General features: G+C 44.5%; 1 protein-coding gene across 2 annotated transcripts in view; it reads right to left on the reverse strand.

Moving 5' to 3' along the window:
• The window catches only part of lrp4 (low density lipoprotein receptor-related protein 4), a 112,956-nt gene that overhangs the window by 28,485 nt on the left and 60,730 nt on the right, over window positions 1-23,741 (reverse strand). For both annotated transcript variants that reach the window (XM_041936756.1, XM_041936671.1), the window contains exons 3-11: window positions 15,600-15,716; window positions 9,553-9,666; window positions 9,321-9,437; window positions 7,729-7,857; window positions 3,900-4,019; window positions 3,574-3,699; window positions 2,389-2,514; window positions 1,313-1,447; window positions 297-422 (exon numbers count right to left, since the gene is read on the reverse strand). In XM_041936756.1, coding sequence (XP_041792690.1) covers window positions 297-422; window positions 1,313-1,447; window positions 2,389-2,514; window positions 3,574-3,699; window positions 3,900-4,019; window positions 7,729-7,857; window positions 9,321-9,437; window positions 9,553-9,666; window positions 15,600-15,716 — 1,110 coding nt within the window. The remainder of the gene's footprint in view (window positions 1-296; window positions 423-1,312; window positions 1,448-2,388; window positions 2,515-3,573; window positions 3,700-3,899; window positions 4,020-7,728; window positions 7,858-9,320; window positions 9,438-9,552; window positions 9,667-15,599; window positions 15,717-23,741) is intronic.

The raw sequence follows: 23,741 nt of genomic DNA on the forward strand, positions 1-23,741 counted from the left end.
GGGTCCTGGCGGCTGCCTGACAGACAGTCCTGACCTGGGTTTCACTCTGGTCTGCAGCAGATTGATGGGCTGCTGTACCAGGCCTGCACTCTACCTTCGCTGCATATCTAAATCTAGTCCAGACCCTCCGAATGAGCCAACCTCATTCTAAGTCCAAGACCCCGGGGCAGAGGAATGGATACAGTTACTGCTGAAGCAAACATAAACACTATGCAACTGTGTTTTTATTGGAGGTCAAACCCTGGAGACTCTCTGTGGCCACATGTCAAGGTTGAAATACAGTACAGTGTTTTTACCCAGAGCTTTGCAGCTGCGCTTGTCAGGTCGGAGCTCGTAGCCCTGGACGCACCAGCACTGGAACCCCCCCTCTGTGTTGGTACAGCCCTGGCTGCAGTAGCCTTCTTCAGCACACTCGTCCACATCTGGAACGGACCACAGAGGGGAGGGACGGAGAGATGCTGAGGGGTTAACAATTCAAGACACAAAGCGGAGTGCACAGAGGTGGCTGGAAGGTGAAAAACTAATTTGAGAAACACATCCACATCCTTCTTGCTACATCCCTTAAATTTTAAATTCAATTCTTGACCTTGCCAACACACCTGTAGAATCTGGAAACAATCAAGGAGATTTTATTGTGTCTCCACAGTTTCAGGTCCACACCAAATCCTGATCAATAATTTCTCAGGCCCAAGCTACACTTTCCATGAAGTTACATAGAAATCTGTTCATACTTTTGAGAAATATCCCGCTGGAATAAAGACAAACTGACCAAAATGAGTGAACACATAAACTCTGTGAGGTGCAGCAATGAACAACATCAATAGCTGGTCGTATTCGGAAGATAAAAATGGTGTCAATGAGATAGAGGTTATGCATCTACTTCTTCCCTTACGCAATGATTGTATCTTCTTCCTTTCCAACATTTTGCTGACAAAACGCTACCTGTTAAGCTTTTTTTACTTACTTTTATTTGTTGCATCTTTAGTTTTGTGCAGGTTGACTAATTTATGTTGGCTTGGACTCACCTCGACGTCCACTCTAGTCTAGAAATATATGTTTTTCCCATAGACCAACTCAAACAAGTTCTTCTTCTTAATCTTCCAATGAGGTAGAAGTAGCTCAGCGGGACAAACAGAACCATTTTCTAGTAAAATCATATCCAGGGAGTCAGTCAAGCTATCACACGTTTAACACAAGGTAGGAACTGACCAATCTGCAGAGGTCATGAATATTCACACCCTCAGCTCACTCACAGTCAAGGCATTGTGATGTGCACGCTCATACACACACACACACACACACACAGTAGTACCCTGGCAGGCTTTGCCGCCGTCCATCAGTCGGTATCCAGTGTGACAGGTGCACTGGACCAGTCCTCTGACCATCTGACACTTCTGGGAGCAGCCTCCATTATTCTGGTTACAGTTGCCCTCGCTGGAGCGCGGCCCTGTGGGCAGCACAGAAACGTTTCAGGAACATCAACACAGCCTGCTGGTTCAGTGTAAATACAGACACACACCGTAAAAAGGATCTGGCTCATTGTTGAGTTGAGGCCTGAAATATTTGGTCCAGGCAAAGAAATCTCAACAAACAACCAGATTGTCATTAAAACTTGTTTCAGCGTTCCTGATCCACGCTGGATGGTGCTGTTGATTTGGCGACAGCCTGACCTTTCCTCTAGTGCAAGCATGTTCAAACTATTCCATGAAGGGTCGTGTGGCTGCAGGTTTTCATTCCAACCAAAGAGGAGCACACCAGGCTGGACTCATTTAATCAGCTGATCTCAGTTTTTGGCTGATAATTAGTAGACCTCTTGATTGGTTGGAACATAAACCTGCAGCCACACGGCCCTTAATGGAATAGTTTGGACATGCCTGATCTAGTGCCACCATTAGACCTAAATCTGCCACTGACAAACACTTTCATGCTCCCACAAGACGAACCCTGACGGTTTGGGTAAGTCTGTGACTTTTTCTTTAAAAAATAAAAATAAAAATAAAAAATATGAAAATATAATAAGTGTTAAGACATTTGCTGCTCCAAGTCATGAATCCTTCCCACCCTGGGTTCTCCATGAGCTCTCCTCTTAATTGCACACAATTATTACTATTGTTTCAACCTCCTGACAGATGGCAATAAAAAACTGCTGAGGACATTAGTGCACACTTTAATAACACTGTAATAACTCAAATAGAGAAAACTCCCCAGTAAGCGTAAGCTCTTTGTAACAATGCAGTACATCTGACAAAAGTGGCTAATGTCAAGTTGTCCAATTTGAAATTAAAATTAATAACAACCTTCAGCTTCAGTGCTACAGATTGTGCGCGTGCTGAACTGACTGAATGTTCAGTCTTCACATGCAGCACAGGTGCTGCTGCATCAACTCACGGCAGTCATGGTGCGGGTGTTCGTCAGTCCCGTCTCCGCAGTCGTTGACCTCATTACACACCTTCCTCTGGCCGATACAGCGTCCATTCCCACACTGGAACTGATCAGGAGCACATGGAGGACTCTCTGTGGGGACACAGGATGATATAACTTACTGGGTTGTGATGTAATTAAAATGAGCAGGACTGCTTTGATGTGGTTCGGGGTCAGGGGTTATATTGTGATATGTACAGTGATATAAGATTCTATCCACCTCCAAAGCCCGGACTACCCTTTAGAGCAGGCATGTCAAACTCATTCCATAAAGGGCCGTGTGGCTGCAGGTTTTCGTTCCAACCAAGGAGGAGCACACCTGGCTGGAATCAATTAATCAGCTGATCTCAGTCTTCAGCTGATAACTAAGTGATCCCATGATGTTGATTGGTTGGCCTGATGTGCTCCTCCTTGGTTGGGACAAAAACCTGCAGCCACACGGCCCTTTATGGAATGAGTTTGACATGCCTGCTTTAGAGGATCATTCATAGAACAGTAAGAACTGGTCCAACAACCGTCTGAATGAGCCGCTACTTCTGTCCCACACACAGATACTATGATTACAGCAACAGCTCTTTGTCTTGTGTTTTATTTTGGATTTTCCATTAACCTCTCCTACTCCCTGAGCCTGTCATTACATGTAGCTGCTGATAAACAGCTTATCTGGACGTCTCAGGGACTCCAGTGCAGACAGGACAACAGCGAAATGATGCAAAAGACATCACGGATTTGAATATTTCATTACGTGTGAATGAAGTGCTGCAACAAGTAAACACAGAAAGACCTTTCAGAAGAAATAGCCTTGTTGCACGCAGTGGATGCAAGCTGGGAAGTTAGAGGAACCTTCAGGGTTCAAGAGGTTCATGCAAAGTGATCTGGCACTACATCATCGTGACTCAGGTTATACATGGACAGTATCCAAAGATTAAAGTAAAAACTTTCCATCTTCCTGTGGTTTGACCACGGTCAAAGAACTGCCAAACTGATCAGTCTATTGTCTGAAAGCTACTGTGTTTCTCAACAGAAAAAAGAAAGAAAGAAAAAAAGCGAGTTTGTCAGTAGAGGAGGGCTGTTCTGAGCTGTTGTCATGACGACGACTGAAGCTCGTGTTATATTTAGCTTCTGAAAACAAGACAACAACCACGGTCTCACCAGTTTTCTCACAGCCCTCTTCATCACTGTGGTCGGAGCAGTCATCCTCGCCATCGCATCTCCACGACAACCGGACGCAGCGTCCAGTTCCACAGCGGAACTGGTCGGCCGTGCACATGGACGTGGCTGCAGGACACACACACACAAGCTATATTAGATCAGGTGATTCGAGATATTCTGAGGGATTGCCTTGTTTTTCCATCACTAGGCAGGAAGTCAGAGAAAATTCAGACGCTGACATAAACAATCACATTAATAAAGAACAGCTCTACAGCGAGCACTATAAAGAGACGAGCTCAGTAATTCTGATGAAAGCGGCTACTCACTGCAGTTCTTCTCGTCTGATTGGTCGTCACAGTCGAATTCGCCGTCACACCTCCAGCCAGCGTTGATGCACATCCCGCTGCTGCACATGAATTCAACTGATCTGCAGGGCTGGTGGGAAGCTACAAACACACATACACACACAGAATGACATCAGAAACACAAAAACCAAACCAACGCAGCTGCAATTCGACCACATTTATATGGAAAAACAATCTTTAGAACCTAGATAAAGATTTTAGAACAAAAGAGGTCGCAGCATGCTTGTAAGATCCCACTGATTACGGTTGTTGATTAAAAAAAAGTCATTTTTCTGGTCATTATCGTGTGAAAAATGCTGAATATTCTCAGGTTCCTGCATCTAAAATGTGATTATTTGCTGGACTTTATCTGTTTTATTATTATTATTATTTTTGTTGTAAATTGAATGTTTTTTCTGAATTTTGGTCCAACAAGTTGTGATAATTAATAACTACCATGAGTCATTGAGAGGTTAATTGATGATGCTGCAGCCCTGCTGATTGAGGAGACACTAATTCTCTGATCTAAGTGTTTGGCACTCTGAATATACAACAGTGTGTGTCCTCTCAGTGTCACGTAAAGGCATCCCAAATTCTGTTCAGTCGGATTGGGCTGGTAAGTGTCCTGTTGTGTCCATCTATCAATATGCGTAATATCAGAGCGGACGCAAGTGGATCTGGTCTGATCACCTGTAAATACCACAGGTGAAACATCAGCCTGTTTCAGATCAGAGCCAAACTCTGGACCTGTCAAATCCTCTAATAAAAGATTGAAAGATTCAAAGTTTTACGTATGCAACCGTTAGTGAAATTCTTAGTTTGCTGTCCTCTCCCAATGCTGTCTCTAAAAAGAAAATGCAGCTTTTCATACCAGTCATATTTCCTTTCCCCCTTAAACATTAATTGTTTGTGTTTATTTTGGCTGCCGTGTGATCATCTCTGACTCGAGATCATAGCTGTCCCACCTTTAATGCTCCCACCACATCTCTGCATGTGATCAGATCAAAGTGAAGCTGGCAGCAGATGAGGACGGAGGTGGACGAGGAGATTAAAGCTGAATCAAACATAAGCATCTTAAATCCAGAGTGTGTGTGTTTCTTTGACATGTTTCCTCCTGACAGCGCGACACAACTCGGCTCCCATCAAAGCTACAGTGGGCGGGAGATAAGGGAGGAACAAAATGACAAGTGAGGGAATGCAGGGGAAGAAAGGCAAAAAAAAGAGAAGCGTTGTAGAGCTTCAAGCATCCCCGTGCAGGCTTATCAGCTGGGCGAGGGAAGAGAGAGATGATCAAAACAGCAGGTGGCACTCCCACAGAGAGAGAGCGAGAGAGCGAGAGAGAGAGAGAGAGAGAGAGAGAGAGAGAGAGAGAGAGAGAGACTTATAGGCCTCAAGAATCAGCGTGGGACGCCGACGAACACACTGACGCCCACACACACTCAAATGATTCATCCACCCTTTATCCATCTCCTTGTCTCTCTCTCTCTCTCTCACACACACACGCACACGCACACGCACACGCACACACACCAGCAATGCTCTTTCATCTGCTCAGCTATGCAGCCAAAAGCTGTATCAGTGTTCGCAAGCAGCAACAAAGCATGGAAGTGTGAGTGTGTGTGTAGAGAGAGAGAGGGAGAGCCAGAGAGAGACAGAGAGAGAGACGGAGAGAGAGACGGACAGACAGAGAGAGAGAGCGAGAGAGAGAGATAAAGAGATAGAGAGCGAGAGAGAGAGGCTTCTTCTCTAACAAAGCGCCCTTCATGTGTCTGGAGAGTTTATGCCAAGGAATGCCGTCTGAGGATGGGCTGTCTTATGCCTCTGAGGAATGCCTCCCATGTGTGTGTGTGTGTGCACGCGTGTGTGTGTGTCTGTGTGTGTTTGTTTCCACCAACTATCTGCATGTTTCAGTCTTCGGACTTCTCTAAACGCTTCATGAGACAGAATTCACCACGAACACTAAAAAACTGAATGTTCTCAATCTGAACGAGTGCTGGGCAAAAACCAACTGGAATAAAAATAAGTCCCTGAAAGAAATGAGCAGTTTAAGAGTGGAGGGCAGCAGGAAATGAACGCTTAGGGGACAATAGGTCCAGCTGGTTTCAGGACATCATACAGGATGTAGACTGATCTGTTAACCTTGTTGGTTTCTGATCCAAAGCGAAACATGCAGCGCACAGAATCCAGTCATTGCTTGGTGAAGAAGAAAGACTGCTAACTGGATTCAAGACATTTTACGTGTTTGTTCTTAAATCTGTATAATTTAAGACTTTTAAAAGACTCACACTAATGGCGTGTTTGTGTCTTCTGCAGGTCCTGGGTAATTTGGACGTGATACGCGCTGCAGTGTTTTCACTAAGACGTACAGGATCTCCTGTCTCTTTATCAGTTTTTTTTAAAGCTTTGATCGCAGGGAAACTTTCCAGAAGAAAAAAAAATAAATAAATAATAAGTTTAACACCTCAGAAGCGAGGCAGCAATTAAAAGACGTGCACGCGGGAGGAGACGAGAGAGAGAGAGCAGCTCAGTCGACTAACATGACTAAACGATGTTACAAAACCTTGAAGCTGTGCCTATTGCACTGCAGATAAGCACATCAAAGGGGGAAACCGCTGTGCATAAGTGTGTGTGTGTGTGTGTGTGTGTGTGTGTGTGTGTGTGTGAGCTATGTGGTGGGCGCTTATAGACAATGAGCGAATGAAAGGAACATGTGAGAAATCAGAGACGAGAGAGCGCGGATGGAGACGCTGAGAGATTTGTCAGCGGCAGGCAGCGTCTCCGGAGTGAGGAGAGCGAAACATGATAGTCTGTGTTAATCAGGACCACTCTGTGTGTGTGTGTGTGTGTGTGTGTGTGTGTGTGTGTGTGTGTGTGTGTGTGTGTGTGTGAGCTACAGTGACAGAAAAGATCTAACAGAGCGTTTTCCAGCTCTGACAGATGCTGTGGAGCAGCAGCCTGCAGTACAGCAGCTGTTCCTGAGCTCAACCTGACGTCGACTGACTGTGAAAGCACGAAGTCGACGCTACATGTTGTGATAAAACAACAGTTTGACACTACAGTTGTGCTTTTTTTCCCTAAAACTTAGCGTTTTTTAACATTTTGTATAATTTTCTGACACGCTGGAGACGAAACAAATAATCAGTTAACTGAAAAAAAAACCTCTTGCAGCGAGGTTTTACACCCACAGGACTGAAGTGTCAGTGTATTCAGTCAGTGTGTTGGCTGGTGCAAACTCTACAAAATGATTAATGCCTGAACTTCCTGTTCAGATGAGCTTCTAAAGCACTTTAAACTCCAGCTGAACTGCGGCAGCAAGCTGTAGGACATGCGGATGACTCGCTGTTTTGGGACACGTGTGCAGCAATGCCATTGGGACACACAGAGAGAGTGAAGCAGAGACGAAGAAGGGATGGAAAGAGGATAGACGTCTGCAGGAGGGGGAGAAGAAACTCATCTAACGAGAATCGATCTCCCAGAGGATCTTCATCTTGTGTGTTTATCTGTGCATGTGTGTGTTAACAGAAGCTCGCTGTGAGCGTTGCACCTGCAGAACAGACTGAATCAGTCTTTTGCCCAGAGTGAGCCTAGAGGTAGAGCTTACATTAAGGATTAAGTTTGATTCAGGTTAAGGTTTTGCATGCACAACTTAAAGGAAACATTTGAGCTACACTGATATATGGGTCATAAAAGTGGATTAGTGTCTCGGGTTGAGGTTTTTCCTGTGAGGCCTGAGGTTAACCAACACCTGAAGTCAATGCTGGGCCTTCATAATGCTGGACGTGTGCTTGTGTGTGAGTGGCGGAGAGCTTACAGCAGTCCGACTCATCCGACCAGTCTCCGCAGTCGTCGTCTCCGTCACAGTGGTAGATGTCCAGGATGCAGCGGCCGTACGCACACTGGAACTCTTCCACGCTGCAGGTGGCTGCCATCACATCTGAGGCTGCGAGCGCACAAACACATACAGACATGTTAGACAGATGCTGGTGCTGGAAAAGACGGTGCAGCAGTTGGCCGTCTGAGGCTCTTTGAAGCTTCGACTCTTCTCTGTTGCATCTGACAGAAGCTATACGTTAAATGAAGCTCAGCTCTCGACTAAGACGGCGAACACGCTTAGAAGCTCCGCAGTAAACTGGTCTGCAGAATCAAAGATCTTAGGTCTTGTCCAGACTGCCGGCCCACAGCGTCGCAGTTTGGCTGCTCAGATCGGATTTCACATTGTCTTTTGCATCAAACGCAACACACAGCAGCAGCATCAAATCCAGAGTGATGGAGTTGCATAAGAGCGGCGAGTAAAATCTATGATGCAAACTAGCAGAGCTGTATGGAGGACAGCACAAAAGCACGAAAGTCTTCATAACGCCACTTAACAGCACTGTTGTTTGCAGGGCCAGATGATGGATCTCTGTTTCTCATGCCCCCATTTTGGAAAGTTGCGTCGCCATTGTATCATCCCAGCAACCCATGCAGACAGGCGGGTGATGTCTGGCCGCACGAATCTGACCTGATCGCATGAACAAAACACTTGGGCAGTCTGTCTTAAAGACCTGATTTGAGAAACAAATCTGATTTGCCTGCAGGCTGAACGTGGCCCTCAGTCTCCACGCAGCTGGTGGGTAACTGGACCTTCCCCTTCTTTGAGAGTCTGGACTGGCATCGTTTTAAGAGAGGGAACATACTATATGTCCTGTTTGAAACACATTGTTCAGAGGTGGAAACTTTATTTATTCATTTAGAATCACTGAGTCACTTTGGATTGTTTTAGATAAAAGCTCTTGCTCTTTGTGGCACACTTGCTCTCTTACTTGCTCTCTTTTAAAAACCAGATTGGAAACCTGGTTAAAAAATATAAATGAATAAAATAATCAGCAATGTTAACCAGGATTCTCTGGGGAAGCTTGGGTTTCTCATTTACATGACTTTTACAAGCCAACAACAGCCACCAAAGTGCATGTAAACACACTGATTGATGGGTCGACAGGCGTCTCATGAGCAGCGTCTTTTGGTGGATTTTGTTTTTAGCTGCAGCCAATAAATTATCCGAATTGACCCCAATTATAAAATGACACTCTTCTGTCGACGCTTGGCTGAAAAGGGCTCCCAAGAGAAAGACATGCCATACACAAAGTGTTTTTTTTTTTTTTTTTCCCAGAAAGGAAGTGTGTTCATGTCTCTTTATGTGAGGAAATGTTGCCTGGTAACAATAATATGTGGAGAAAGACACTGAGCACCTTCATCAAACCATTATTTTAGACTCAGGTAGCTTTATGATAGATATTTAAACACCTGTATGATGACTTGGTGGAAAAAAAGGCCCAAAACTACCATCAAATCACAAACTAACATCCTTTAACTTGAGAAGCATCTGTCTCTTTCTTAAACACAGACACACTCAGAGTAACTTACGGCAGTTTTCCTCGTCTGATCCGTCCTTACAGTCTGTGTCGCCGTCACAGTACCAGTGCTCAGCGATACAACTGCCATCTGTGCAGCGGAACTCCTTGTCCGAACATTTACGCATGTCTGGGATGGAAAAAACAACAAACAAACTCATACATATATATATATATATATATATATATATAAGACAGCGTGAGTGAAAACGTGCTTGCGTGCTGATGTTCATGTGTGCACCCACCACACTGTTCGTCACTGTTGTCCCCACAGTCGTTGTCGCCGTCGCAGTGCCAGAGGCTGCGAATACAGTAGCCATTTTGGCAGTGAAACTCGTCCTCCTCGCACTCCCTGGGAGCTGCAGAAACAAAAAGAAGGAGAGATGTTTCAGAGGACAAATAACGAGCACACACAAAAAAGGCAAAGAGTGGATACTGTACGAGAATTAGATAAGAGGCAGCCGTCCCTGAGCTCTGCTGACATTATATTCACAGCTGCACGGACACCAGGGAGACCGTGACCTTTTATGTCGGGCTCAGAGCAAAGAGCTGAGGAGGAAACAGAGATTTTTCTCTCCGTAAACAAGCTGAGCTCTCCAGAGGCTGCAGGTCTGAAGCTCAAAGACTCACAGACTGAATATCCCGTGGTTCAATCTTAGCACATTGACAGATACTGCAACACAGTGAGGAGGAAGGATGAAATCGTGTGTGTGTGTGTGTGTGTGTGTGTGTGTGTGGCTGCCACCGATCACCCTGAAAACATTTGCTATAATAATACCTTTATTGATGCAGCACTTTTCCAAGATGTGTAACGAATGCTTTACAAAAACACATGAAGCCAAACCACCTTAACGCATGGCTGTCAAAACTTTGGTGATTCATCCCACAGGGAGAAGAAAGGTATGTTTTATCACAACAGACGGCAATAATGACAAGTTCTCATGAGGAGAAACAAATCAAGCACGGCCATATAAATATCTCAAACCGCAACAATCATCTCCATCGTCCACCTGCACACCCGTAGTTTAGCCAATACTCAATACTCGACCCTGTTCACCAAACCAAAAATGCTGCTATCCTATTTGTCAGAAGTAGTTCCCAGCTCAATTGTAAAGGTGTCAGAATGCTTCAAATGAAGTGTTAGTCAGAAGGTCGAACAGCGTCTGAAACCAGCTTCCTCAACACCTGCCTGACGTCGAACCTTCCGAAGCCATTAATCAGACATCAGACCCACTTCATGCGACCATTAGCCAGCTGTGTGGAGATGAGAGATCTGCATACAGCTGAGTGCAACACGGTGAATGTTTTCCTGGAATGATCAAAAAAATGTCACCGTTATCCTCATATTTAAACCATTATGGCGTCTCAGCCCTGACAGCCGGCTTTTCAGCTCGCCTTCGAGTGCTGTGTGAACAGCTTGGAGCACTTCTGCTTTCAGATGTGGACTCTTTGTACAATCTCCTTCATTTTGAGCATAGTGACACCTTTAAGTATCCTGTCAGAACACTTTAGGAACTCTTTCTTGGCTCTATGTATTGGTATTAGATTAACGAGCATGAGGATTGAGATGTTAGTTTTGCATCTAGCCGTAATGTATCAGAGACGTGACTCTCTAGAACATACTGGACATGCAAACATTCTCTGTCTTGCCATGCACAAGTTAAATCTTGTCTGTTTTTACATGAGCTTGACGTCCCACCGTTGGCTGTGGATGTTAAAACCTGCTGCAAGAAAGATGCAAAGGAGGGACTACCTTCCTCTTTGCATGTTTCAGTCCACCATATATTAAATCTGTACAGTAAATGTGCATTTAAGTGCATGATGTGTAAGATGGGGCTTAACTTTTCAGCTCAAAAGTCATTTTCAGAAGGGTGAATAAGAAAGCAGATTTTTTTAATGAAAGTATAAACCAGTTTGAATTCAGGACTGGTTTAATTAAGCTCCAGCAGCTTGTTTTATGTCTTGATTAAATATACAATGCTGTAGGTTAGGAAATGTAGTTTCATTAGACAGTTAACCTTGAGACCCAAGATAAAAGACACATTTGTCATTCATCCCAACAGCCCTGACGATGCAGTCAGACAGACGTCCCTCCCTCCGGTGAACTTTCAGCACTGTGACATTGACGGTGTTTCACTTTCAAACCCTTTCATTTAGCCAAACAACTCCTCCACCGTGCTTCTTTAATCACGGCTCCATTGATAAAAGACTGAATGGATTTTCAAAACACCGCCTTCTACTGTTACCACCGCAATCGATGGCAAAGCCCAGCCACGCTCGCCTGGGGCCGAGCGAACAGGTTCGTCAAGGAGAACCAATGATGGATGGCCCCTGGCAGGAGGTAATCTATAATTTATCACTGCCATGTGTGAGTGTTAGACAGCTGAGACAAACAGAGAGAGATAAGGAGAGACAGAAACAGAAGGATGCCCACAGATAGAGAGCGATGAAGGAGATGATGAAGCTTTTTTTTATTTCAGAGAGATTTTTATTATTACTCAGGTGTGTTGCAGCATCGCAGCGCCAGGCGAGGCTGCTGGAGACGCACTCCACTTCTGAGATGACTGACATGAAGACCCAGATCCTGTGTGCGTGTGCGTGTGTGTGTGTGTGTGTGTGTGTGTGTGTGTGTGCGTGCGCATGCGTGCCTACATGTATTGTAGACCTCTGTGCTCAGTGGATATTCCGGCATGCCCATGAAAAACTTGCATGGATGATTTCAAGTTGTTTGACTCTGCATATATTAAAATGAAGGTTGCATTAGAAAATAGTTTAGCAGAAATGCTAACAAACAAAAACAGTATATGCAACTCAACACATTGATGTTTAAGCATTAGAAAATGCAATAATTAAATATCTGCAAATTATTTGCCATTAACCCATAATGTAATCAAGCATTTTATATAAGGATCCCTTAAATTTAATAATAAATAAAATAATACAAGAGTGTGACCAGGACAGCTAGTCACTGCTCACTCAACAAGTAATGGTGATAAAATTAAGTGATGGTAATACAGTTTAGAAATTACTTTGAACACTATTTTCTTATTTCTATACTGCAGCTTCTTATGACTAATCCCTTAACTTAGGGACTTATGAACTGGTACAATAGATCTGTGATAAACAAATATCATCCAATATCTGAACCTGGTCATTATCTCCCCTCAGCCAGATGGCCCTAACCACCCAAAAACGAAAAGCTTTTATAACCACCAAGGCCCAACCGTGGATCCAAATGAAAATTTAATTTCACTACAAATACATTCATTTAATCAATTATTCAACTTAAAATAATTGATTCTCTCCCTCTTCCCTCCCATCAGCGAGGCAAACAGAGGGAGGTCGGAGGTCAACAAGCCCTCAAGATGCTCATCATTCACACAGCGGCCAAACGTCAAAGGGCAAAGGGTGCTGGGAGTCATTACCAGCCTCCCTGCATGTGTGTGTGTGTGTGTGTGTGTGTGTGTGTGTGTGCCTGGTGTTTTTTCCCTGTGAAATTTCTTCCGAACTTCAAGAATTCAGAATATCTCACGTTCAAACACACGCATCCGCAGCGAGACACACCTCAGTCTGTTTGTCTGAAATCTTGACAACTGCTTCACTACCAGCCGAGCGTGGAGGATTGTCTCCCCGTCTCTAAATAATGAAATAAGACCAGCGCATCGCGAGGAGGAGCGAAACATACCGGGAGGTGAAAGACAGACCAGGGCGAAAAAATGAAGAGAAAGAAAGAAGCATGAAATAATAAGTAGTTCGGGGAACGAGGGAGGGAGGGAAATTTACTGGGCATGAAGATGAAAAATTCATAGCTGGCTCGCACTAGATAGACCCCCACCAGGAAGTGATTCAATGTCTGGCTGCTGATACAGTATGTGGGTCAACAGAGGAGGGGGAGAAATGACTGGATGAGAAAAATCATTCAGAGGAGGGAGAGCTAACCTGTACCTGCTGTGCAAACTCACTACATGAGGTGAAGCGCAGGAGCTGTTACGGAAAGCAATCGCTGCATATTTGCTGTGGGAGATTATATTAAAGCACGTAGGTGAAGAATCACAAACTTTCTGCTGTAAGGACATCTCCCTCTCCTTTCATACAGGTGTCACTAATAAGCCTAAACAATGTGGATCATTCAAAGAAGTCATCTTCTAATCTGCAGACACAGTGGCAACATCAGACAGACAGTCTGTCGGCCCGAGAGTGAAACATCTCAACAAATACTCAGCCGACTGCAGTGAAGTTTGGTGCAGACATGCACGGTCGCCCGAGAATAAATCTCTGGTGATCCTCTGAATCCCCAACAGGTCCAACTTGTCCAACACTTACAAAACAATTACCTCTCAGCATGCTAACTGCACCCATGTTGGCGCACTCGCATTAGAATCAGCACGCAACATGTCGGGGACTGACAATCCTTCTGTGACTGGAAGGCGCAGAGGGGGAAAAAAAGGCCGATCTTTAGATAGAAGTTAGTCATTAACTGTCATGTGTTGTGTCCATCAGAAACACGTCACCCCCCGTAACTATTCCTGTCCTCGCACAGTGTTAAGTGTGATTAAACTGAGTCACCGAACTGACACTGGCGGTGTGATGGAACAAATGGCGTGCGGTGTACATCCACACGGATCAGACTGCACACAGTCACCGCGGGTAAACACGGAGACTAAAAGTGGACGATGTCTTCACAGAATCTGACCACCAGCTCCACCCGGACTAATGGAGCAACACACACATCTGCACTTCTACACTTGTGAGGACCCTCTCATTGACACGATGCATGCCATCTCTAGCCTTAAAGAGACACGGGGCGATTCAGCGTAGATTATAAATCTGACCAGATATTAGACGCCAACTTTCAACGTTAATCATCTTGACTCTCAGTGCAGCCTCCATTTCTAATAATGCAATAGCATGTTTTCTTTAGATCCTCCCTGCCTGAAAAGTGCCTACATTTTTAAAACTCACCTAAAGCTTGCCACACATCAACTTTTATTACTTGTTTTCCTTTTTTTTTGCATCTGATTACACTGAATAACTGCTCCAAATGTGCAATAATGTGCATAAGTAGCTGATTTAGATTTTTAAACTTACATGGTTGCAGGGCTAGCAGTCAGGGCAAGCAGGCATTCAGACCCAAAAGAGTCCTGCATTAAAACAACTCATGGAGCTGGATTAGTGGGAGCGGGTTGTTTAGATACCAACCAGGTAGTCCAGTTTGAGTAACTCGGTAATGCCTATAAAGGCTTATCAGATGCCAAAATGCTCCACAGTGGTTTGTAATACTCACAGAGGATTTTACAACCCAGAGTTCAGGTTCTACCAGAAATGAGCACTTGCATGCAAGTGACTGGTCAACGCTGCGCCTGGCTGGATGATGATGTGTTGCCCTGCAGCAAAAGCTTAGCCAGGTTCAACTTGGAATGGCTCCATTCAAATGAACGAGGGCTGCGTTTTTTCTTTTTTTTTTCCACACAGGGCTGACTGCACGAACACTACCAGGTCAGAATACCAAGAGCCTTTCCTGTTCTTCCCATTCTGCTGACGTCACTTGAACGCAGCATTAACTCCTGAAACAGATGATGCTCTCCTCTCCCTTCCCAAAAATGCCCCCACTGTCAAACTCAACATTGTCCTCACAAAGATAGAAATACAAGAGTACACACACACACAGAGACACACAGACACACACACACACACCTACTCATCCACCCACCAGGCAGCGATGCATAGATACATAAATACGCCTGCTGAAATAGACACTCCTTACTACACCCACAGCAGGCCACATTCTGCCTGGCAAGCAGCTGAGGAGTATTTTGGGTTGAACACACACACACATACACATGCCCAACCCCCCCACACACTTGCACGCACACACACATGCACAGACACACATAGATAGCTCCACAAATCAAAAGAGGAACAGGATAAACCAAGGGCAAAGGTCACAGAGTGTTGACTGTGGGAGTGCTGACCTCTCATCCGTGTGTGTGGGTGTTGTGCATGCGCGTGTGTGTGTGTGTGTGTGTGTGTGTGTGTGTGTGTGACAGTCAGGCAACTCCTTCAGACTCCAAACAAACACCTCATTGCACACGACTGACTCAAACATCTGTCCACTTTAATAACTCATCCCCCTGAGCCTGACAGAGCAGGTCGAGAGCGTCTTTTTCTACATGTGTGCGTGTGCGTGTGCGTGTGCGCACGTGTGTGTCTGTGTGTGAGAAGACGCATATCAATTCGACCGCCACTGTTAGTTTGTGTGCTTGCGTTGACAAGAGAGAGGATGTGAACTTACGACAGTCCTGTTCGTCGGAGTCATCCTCGCAGTCGTTGTCTCCGTCACACACCCAGGAGCGACGGATGCATTTGCCGTTGTCGCAGTGGAAGTCCAGCGGCGAGCAGGTGGGAAGCACTGCGAACAAACACAGCCAGAGAACAAGTCTGTCAGCAGGAACAAGCAAACAAACAGACAAATAAACAAACTGTGAGTCTGAGACACGAGGAGTCATTTTGCTTCATTCTCTGAAATGATACCCCTGATGTGAGGGACTTGTCCTTTAACACAGCTCGGTTTTCTCAGAGTTTTAGAAGATTAAATCTCACCATACAGATCTGTAGAGGTTATTCTTTTTTCGGCAGAAGACAGTTTTTGCATCCTAATGAAACTGATCCCCTAAACATGAAGCATATTCATTGAAACTGCATCCTCGAACGTAATGCAATGCAATATATTATAGAAAGGCCACAGAAAATCAACAGCGTGCTCGTGACACAGTACACGTAGCGTGCTTGCTTTAAAATTTAAACAAGGACCGAAAACCATTTGAAATGTTTGATACTCCAGACAACACACCACGAGTGTCTGTACAGACGTGCAAACAATACTTTTACTTTTTTGATACCTTACCTTGAGAAATACAAACGTCATGTAACAGAAAAAGATAAATCTCTTAATGCAAAATGTAGCAGCTGCATAAAAGCTGCAAAAAAAAAACACTAAAAAAACGTCTAAAACCAACTTTCATTACTTTTCAGTAGAATAAAAGTAGCCATTTGGTTGAATCTGGCCCATTCAATTCACAATGATCTAAACTGATGTGCACTGTCTGCAGTGAATTTGTTGTTTAGTCAATCAACAGAAAATGAATGGTCAATTTTAAAGTAAAAAAGTCAACAGCTTCTGAAAGGTGAATATTTGCCCATTTTCATCATCTTCTGTGATTATACACTGAATATCCTTTCTTTAGCGCTGCTGTTTGGACAAAACAAGCAATTTACAACATGGGCTCTGGGAATTTTACACCATTTACAGACATTAACCTTAAATGAATTAATCGGGAAAATAGTCAGCAGATAATTCGATGGCAAAAATAGTCGTTAGTCGCAGCCCTTAAATAAAGCAAACCCAAGTAAACTCAATCAGACGTGATATCAATCCAACACAGCGATGAAGTTGCACGGTGGCTGGCTGCAGTAAAGGTTCGAGTTTTACAGAGTTTACATGCCGGAGGTTTTATTCTCAGTCTGGTCTCAGTTCATCCAGAGCCTGGGCCTGATCTGGTCCCACAAGTCCGCCTCTCTGCCACCTTCTTACCCTGAGACCCAGAGAGCAGCACTGAGCTTAGCTCAGCTCAGCGCATTCCTCCTTAACTTCATATCCGCTCTAAGTGCAGCTACTTGCTATCTAAGCAGAGCCCGAATGACTGGCCCTTTGTCATCCGCAGACAGAGCTAATTTAATTACAGGCCAGAGAGGGATGGAGGGAGGAGGAGGGAGGGGAAGAGAGGGGAGGAGAGCAGAGGAGAAGGAGCAGGAACTCCTTACAGTGGACTCGCCTGTCAATACCAGATATGAAATATTGACAGAACAACGCAGACTTTATGAAAAATGCATGACGTCACGCAGCGAGTTAACCAGCGAGGCAGACAGGCGAAGGAGTCAGGGATCAGTGAGTGAATTAAGGAGGTGTGTGTGTGTGTGTGTGTGTGTGTGTGTGTGTGTGTGTCTGTGTGTGTGTGGGTGGGTGTGGCTCTGGTCTTCAGGGGAAGTAAAGTCCCACTGACCCACATAACCCTGCATGGATATTACATTATTCAAAGAGCAACACACACAGACAGAGAGAGAGAGAGAGAGAGAGAGAGAGAAGGGGGGGGGGGGGGGGGGGGGGGGGGGGGATGGGGGAGAAAACATGACTCTCTCGCCTTATCAAACCCTTATTCTCTTCACCTTCTCATGAACTCTGTTTCTGTCTAAGTTACGCGACCACACCAGCAGTTTGGCTCAATGTGCACACACACAAGGCATCGCTGCAAACAGTTAATCTAAATCACACCATCACTTTCTTTGTGTCTTTGCTGTCAGGCAGCCGTTGGTTTCAGTTCATTTCAGCATGGTGAGAAAATCAGCTCACAGATACGTGACAGACGCTTGAGAGAAGTTATTCTTAATATCAGAGTAAGCAGCTAGAAAAAAAAAACAGGTGACACACCAAATCTGTAGCCACTGCTGCCGCAGTGCTGCTGTCAAACATCCAAAAATCTGCTACAGCTTCAATATCAGTAGAACAACAGAGCTGATGTTCTGAGAATGAGCTAATGTGGCTAATGCACACTTCCTAAAAAATAACTTTAATGTTGACTGACTGATATTTCAATCAGTCAACGTCTGACTAAAACACTGACATGCAAAGCAGAGTGAAAAAGGCAGCTCATAGATTTATAGAGTTAAACATCTGTTTTGAATCCCGTACGGCTGCAGGTTGATTGATTGATCAGTTGGTTGATAATTGGTTTATTAAAAAATAAAAAAATCAAACAAAAAATCTGGTTTTAGCTTTTAAAATTTGAATATTGACTGTTTTTTTTTCAATCTTCTTTGACAGTAAGTCAAATATCTTTGGGTTTTTCGACCATTGGTCAAACAAAACAGGAAATCTAAATGTGTCAATTTGGGCTCTGGATAATGATAATTTTTTCAGTATTTTCTGATATTTACAGACCAAACAGGTCTTTAATCAAGAAAATCATCTCCTGATAAATATCTGTAGTTGCAGCCAAAGAGTTTAGAATACATTAATTTAGATCTTAAAATATTAAAGACCTCCATGAAACATGCACAACTATGGGTGCAGCATGTTCCTACAAGTTTAAGGCCTGACTGTAACAGCTCCCGCTCAGAGGTGACATGACTCACTTCGAAAAGGCAAAGCTCGGCCGAACAAGCAACAAGCTGGAAGTGAACGGGAAGTAAAGTTTGCACAGATGCATCGGTGAAACGCGTGCTGACACCTACTAGAACCTTCTCTCTGCCATACAGAGGGAGTTCTATGCATCTCAGATGGGGAGTCTGCAGATTTATGGCCGCAACCGACGAGAGGAGAAAAATGCTGCTTTTCAACATTTCAATAAATAATTAAGCTTATCTGAAGCGAGAACATGGCGATAACACGCACATGCGCGCGCACACACACACAAACCCCCGCTGCACAAGCTAAACAAACACACGCTCGTCCACAGTGCAGGATTGTTTAGGCACACAAATTGGGAGGGATGCAAAATGTATGCAAATAAATACTCCATCTCTCTCTTACTAATACACACACACACAAGCGCACACACACGCAGTAGGTCTGGCCTGTATGCTGGTATCAGGTGGATCAGCAGGGAGCATGCTGGGAAGGTTGATGAGGTCTCCAGGCGCTTTGATCTCTCTTATCACACAGATTCTGCTCTGCTCAGCGCTGCTCTTCTTGCTACCACCGCATTCCTCTGAGGCCGACACACACACACACACACACACACACACACACACACACACACACACACACACACACACACACACACACACACACACACACACACTCAAGACCCTTCCTAACCTTAACTCTGCCCACTGCGTGTTGTTCGTTGCTTAAGCCTGACAACATGTTGATGATGTAGATATTTCAATCATGCCAAAGAAAACACAGCATCAAAGAGGCTGTTATACTTCACAAGCTACTGAGGACAGATGCACAACACATTGCATTCTGGTCCACTTCCTGCTCTTGCTGTGCTCCATTAATTATGCAATACTGTCACACCTTCTTAAGCAGATTTACATAACAGTCGAGTTTGATGCACGTGCTTTTGGTAAATTTGCTCATAACTTGCAAAAGCATAATTACTAGTCGGTCTTGTTCATGCACAGTCCAGAGTGATCCGTCCATGTAAGACAATAACACACACACACACACACACACCCTGACCTTCACCAATGGACTTTTCTCATCCGAGCTACAGAATTCCCACTTGCATTCCACAGGTCACTCCCACACACACACACACACACACACACACACACACACACACACACACACACACACACACACACACACACACACACAGAAGCTAAAGTTTACCTGCTTTAACTGACTCTTCTTCACTGAAATGTTTGGATCTTAGATCACTTTAAATAACTGAGTAATTGATCAAGTAAAAGTACCAAACACTCTGGTGAGCGCCATGCTGGGTTGTGTAGCGTCGTTCAAAATGAACTGAGCAATCTGAAGATGTCATTTGCTAATCTGTGATGAGAATTTGTTATTATTTTACACATTTCACAACCTAAAGAAATTAACTGAAAAGTAATCAACAGAGTATTCAATAATCCAATCGAATCAGTTTGTAGAAGGCACGTCTGTGTTGAAAATGACACTAATTTTTATCAAAAACATATATAAATGTGTTCTACCTGCTTTTATTCATTTGTATTCTACCTGTAGTGTTATAAAACCATACGGATGACAGTTCGTCTCAGACTGATGGTGCAGCCGTCTGCTAATGTCAAACATGCAGCCAAAAGACTGAAAAAAGGATGCAGACAAATGTTTCCAATGGACGCGAAGGCAAACTGGAGGTGAACCGAACAGTTCTGGGCTGAAAGAGAAAACCTTTATTAAAGATCCTTGAATGAAATATTCTCATTAGACTCTGAGACTCCTCTGTCCCGCTGTGAGGTTTCTGCCTCGACCCAACATAATGGTTTGATGGAGCATCTCTGTGGTGAGTCTGGATTATGCAGAGCTACGGAGATTGTTTTTGGATGGCGACGTTGCTGGTTTGTTGCTCTGAGTATCGTGAACTTGAGTCCATTCACCTTCATTGCGACAGGGTGAATGATAAATTATCAGAACCTATTCAAAACCAACAAATACAACGCAGACTATCCACATGGCTACATACCCCTACAGGCACGTCAGAAAAGGGTGAACAAGCCTCTTAAATGCTCGTCATATTTGGTTTTAATGAAAATCACCTGGATTTTTGACTCTAACGGATTGGTGTTAATGGACTTTTTTGTCCCTACACACTGAAAAGGTTGATGTGTTGTCTGCTGGAACGAGCTGCAGATCAACACAATCCTCAGTAAACAAGGTCTTCTTGCATCAATAGCCAAGAAAAAATAGGAAGAAACAGGGAGAAAACAAAAAAATGAGCTGCTGATGAGACGCCAGTTCAGCATCTGAAAATAATGAACCCTATCGATTCTGCCTGCTTATTGACTGTATCTAGAAGTAAGAATGTGCGCGCCTGACCACGTTGGCGTGTGTGTGTGTGTGTGCATTCCCTGTCTTTAGGAAGATGTATGTGTGCGCCTTTAAGTGGCCTTGAGCAGCTGAGTTAATGGCCCCCCTTTACTATAGAGCAGCTGAATCAAGTGGCTCTAATGGGACCAATATATCTGCCTAAACACTGCTTATCACACTGCGCTCAATGGATGGGAGGATGGACAGACGGGAGAGAGAGAGAGAGAGAGAGGACACTGTCTGACTGAAAAACAGATGTGGACTCCAGAGACCGATAGAGGAGTCTGCAAGTCTAACGAGAATATTTCATCTGAGAAGCTTTAATAAAGGTTTTATCTTTCAGTCCAAAACAGGTCGGTTCACCTCCAGATTACTGTCATCTCCACTGGAAACATTTATTCACAGCGGTGATCTGTGTCTAGTTTTATTACATTTGACTCCAGGGTTGACATGAAGCAGCCGTTACACACAGACAAACACACAGCTGTACGACTGAGCTTGGGCTGCTTTCCTGTGACCGACTCAACGAGTTTGGAGACTGCATGTCCTTAATGCAACTTAAAGCTGCAGCAGGCAACATACCAACGGTGAAAACATCCACCTCCCTCTGCTGTCTCGCATCAGTCCGCTAAGCCCCTCACACCAAACCCACAAGTTCAAACAGCAGCAGAAGGAGGCGGTCGACCCGTGAAACCTCATGCCTCGTAGGGTCTCCCGGCCACCTCTCCGCAGTCAGCCTCGCCAAGCCCCGGTCCCTCTCGCCGCGGCTCGTCCTCTCAAAGCCGCCTCAGAGGAGAGGGCCACAGGCTTCAAGAGCAGCTGTGACGTTTGCTAACAGATGAGAGGCTGGCACATCACATGCACACACATACACATCAGACTCCCCTCAAAAGTTATCCCCCACTGCTTGTCATCATGCCTCTTTGACGCCGGTCGATACGAGCGCCGTGGCGTCCAACATAATGAGCTCGAAGCTCCATATGAAGCCAGGACGAGTTCATACAACAGTACTTTATACCACTGCAGGTACTGGAAATTTATCACAAGTCGCAGGATTTCCTGCAGGATCTCACACCAGTGAATCAGACTTTTACAGCGTTAAAACAAAGGGTGGACAGAGGCGCAGCTATGCCATCCGAAGGGGCATGCACGTACATCTGCACTGCTAGTACAACCAATAAGAAACGCCCTCTCTCTGACAGGGCCTGTGATTGGCCAAAGTCTCCCTCACAGGCTACGTTTCCTAAAGCCAGAAATCGGAGCCAAGAGGAGGTGCAGGATTCTTGTTTTCTCTCAGGCCACTTGAATTACAATATGATGAAAGCTTATTATGGAATTTTTGCCCAATGACGCGAAAAATAAACTGCCTACCGCGGCTTCAATTAACAAATGTCTCAGTGTTAAAATAGGCCTAAAGGCAGAGTGAGCCAAAGCTGCACCAACTGGCAGAACAATTCCTTAACTGTCTAGTTTATACCTCTGACGCTCTGCACCCAAATTATTCATGTTCTTGCATGTAAAGAGATTCTCCTCTCAAGCTCCAAACATTTGCCTCCCTTCGTTCTCTGGTTTTCTCTCTTCACTTTGGTTTAAAAACCAAAGCAGGTGGCCAAACCAAGACATTTCTAATAGATCTTAATCTAATGGGCAGAAGTAGAACATGGTGAAATGACTCAGTGCAGGATATTTAATAGGCTGTAAGGTGATTTTAAATGTTTTATTTTTCAGGATTTAGAAGCAAACTCAAATGAATCCTCTCTGTCCATCTCATCCGTGTCAGCCTCTCCTCCTCCTCTCCTCGCTCTTTATTTTCTTCTCATAGCCGGCCCCGACAGAGGCGGCTTATCTGATTCTAGGCAGCTCTGGTCGGTAGCCAGCACATATTTCAGTCTGTCAGAGCGGAGTGGCGCTGCCAGCAGAGTTTTTTTTGGCAACGTGTCCGGTGGCGGCCTGTATGATGGGCTCGCTGCGTCCTCCTCCACCTCTTCAGTAAACAGACCTCCTGCCTCAGCCCGGCTTCAGCGCCGCTCTGCATTCACAGGCCCGTCGAAAACTCAGCGAAGAGTTACGCCGCCTCTCGCTGTCTGACATCAGTCTTTATCACCTCATTATAAAGACTTCCTCGCAGTCTAGTGTATCAAACGTATGACAGACTCAGAACCTGTGACCAAACGCGGCTCATCCATCTTTTTAGTGACTTCTTTATCACATTTTGTAGAAAAACAAAGAGCCGAACAACTTCCGAGTTATGAACTATAGTCTTGAACGACATACCTGAATAAAAAAAAAATATCCCATTACAAGTGAAAGTTCTAGATGTACAAGGATGAAAAGTAAAAATACTCATTATGCAGGTTGGCCCAACTCAGTGTACCACAGAGCACCAATCTGCCTTTCCTTACTGCTTCTATAATTACACATTATTATTACTTTTACAATTGGATCAGATGATTTTTGAGTGAAATCGTCCAACTATAGTTGTCAAATAAATACAGTGAAGTGAAAAGTATAATAGTTCCTTATGAAGTGTAGAAGGGTTTAAGTATCCTGTAAAGCTATATGAGGAAAAATCTTAAATTAAGCACAAATACATCCAGATCTATTCAAAAGGAAGTGCTGGTGCTGAATTAGCTGCAGACATGCATCAGTGTGTGGAAGGTCTGCTATGACCCCGGCGACACGAGACATTTTACTGTCCATCAAGGCAGATTAACGCAGAGACATTTGCTTGTTGCTATGACAGATCTCTGCTGAGTGCTCGACACCAGCGAGGAACACTCGAGAGCTGTCATCCGGACAAGCCGCAGAACTGAACGACGGGAAAGACCCTAATGCCGACTAATGATGACATTATAAGACTATTATGATTAT

This window comes from Chelmon rostratus, chromosome 1 (genome assembly GCF_017976325.1).
Source record: "Chelmon rostratus isolate fCheRos1 chromosome 1, fCheRos1.pri, whole genome shotgun sequence".
NCBI classification, from domain to species: Eukaryota; Metazoa; Chordata; class Actinopteri; order Chaetodontiformes; family Chaetodontidae; genus Chelmon; species Chelmon rostratus.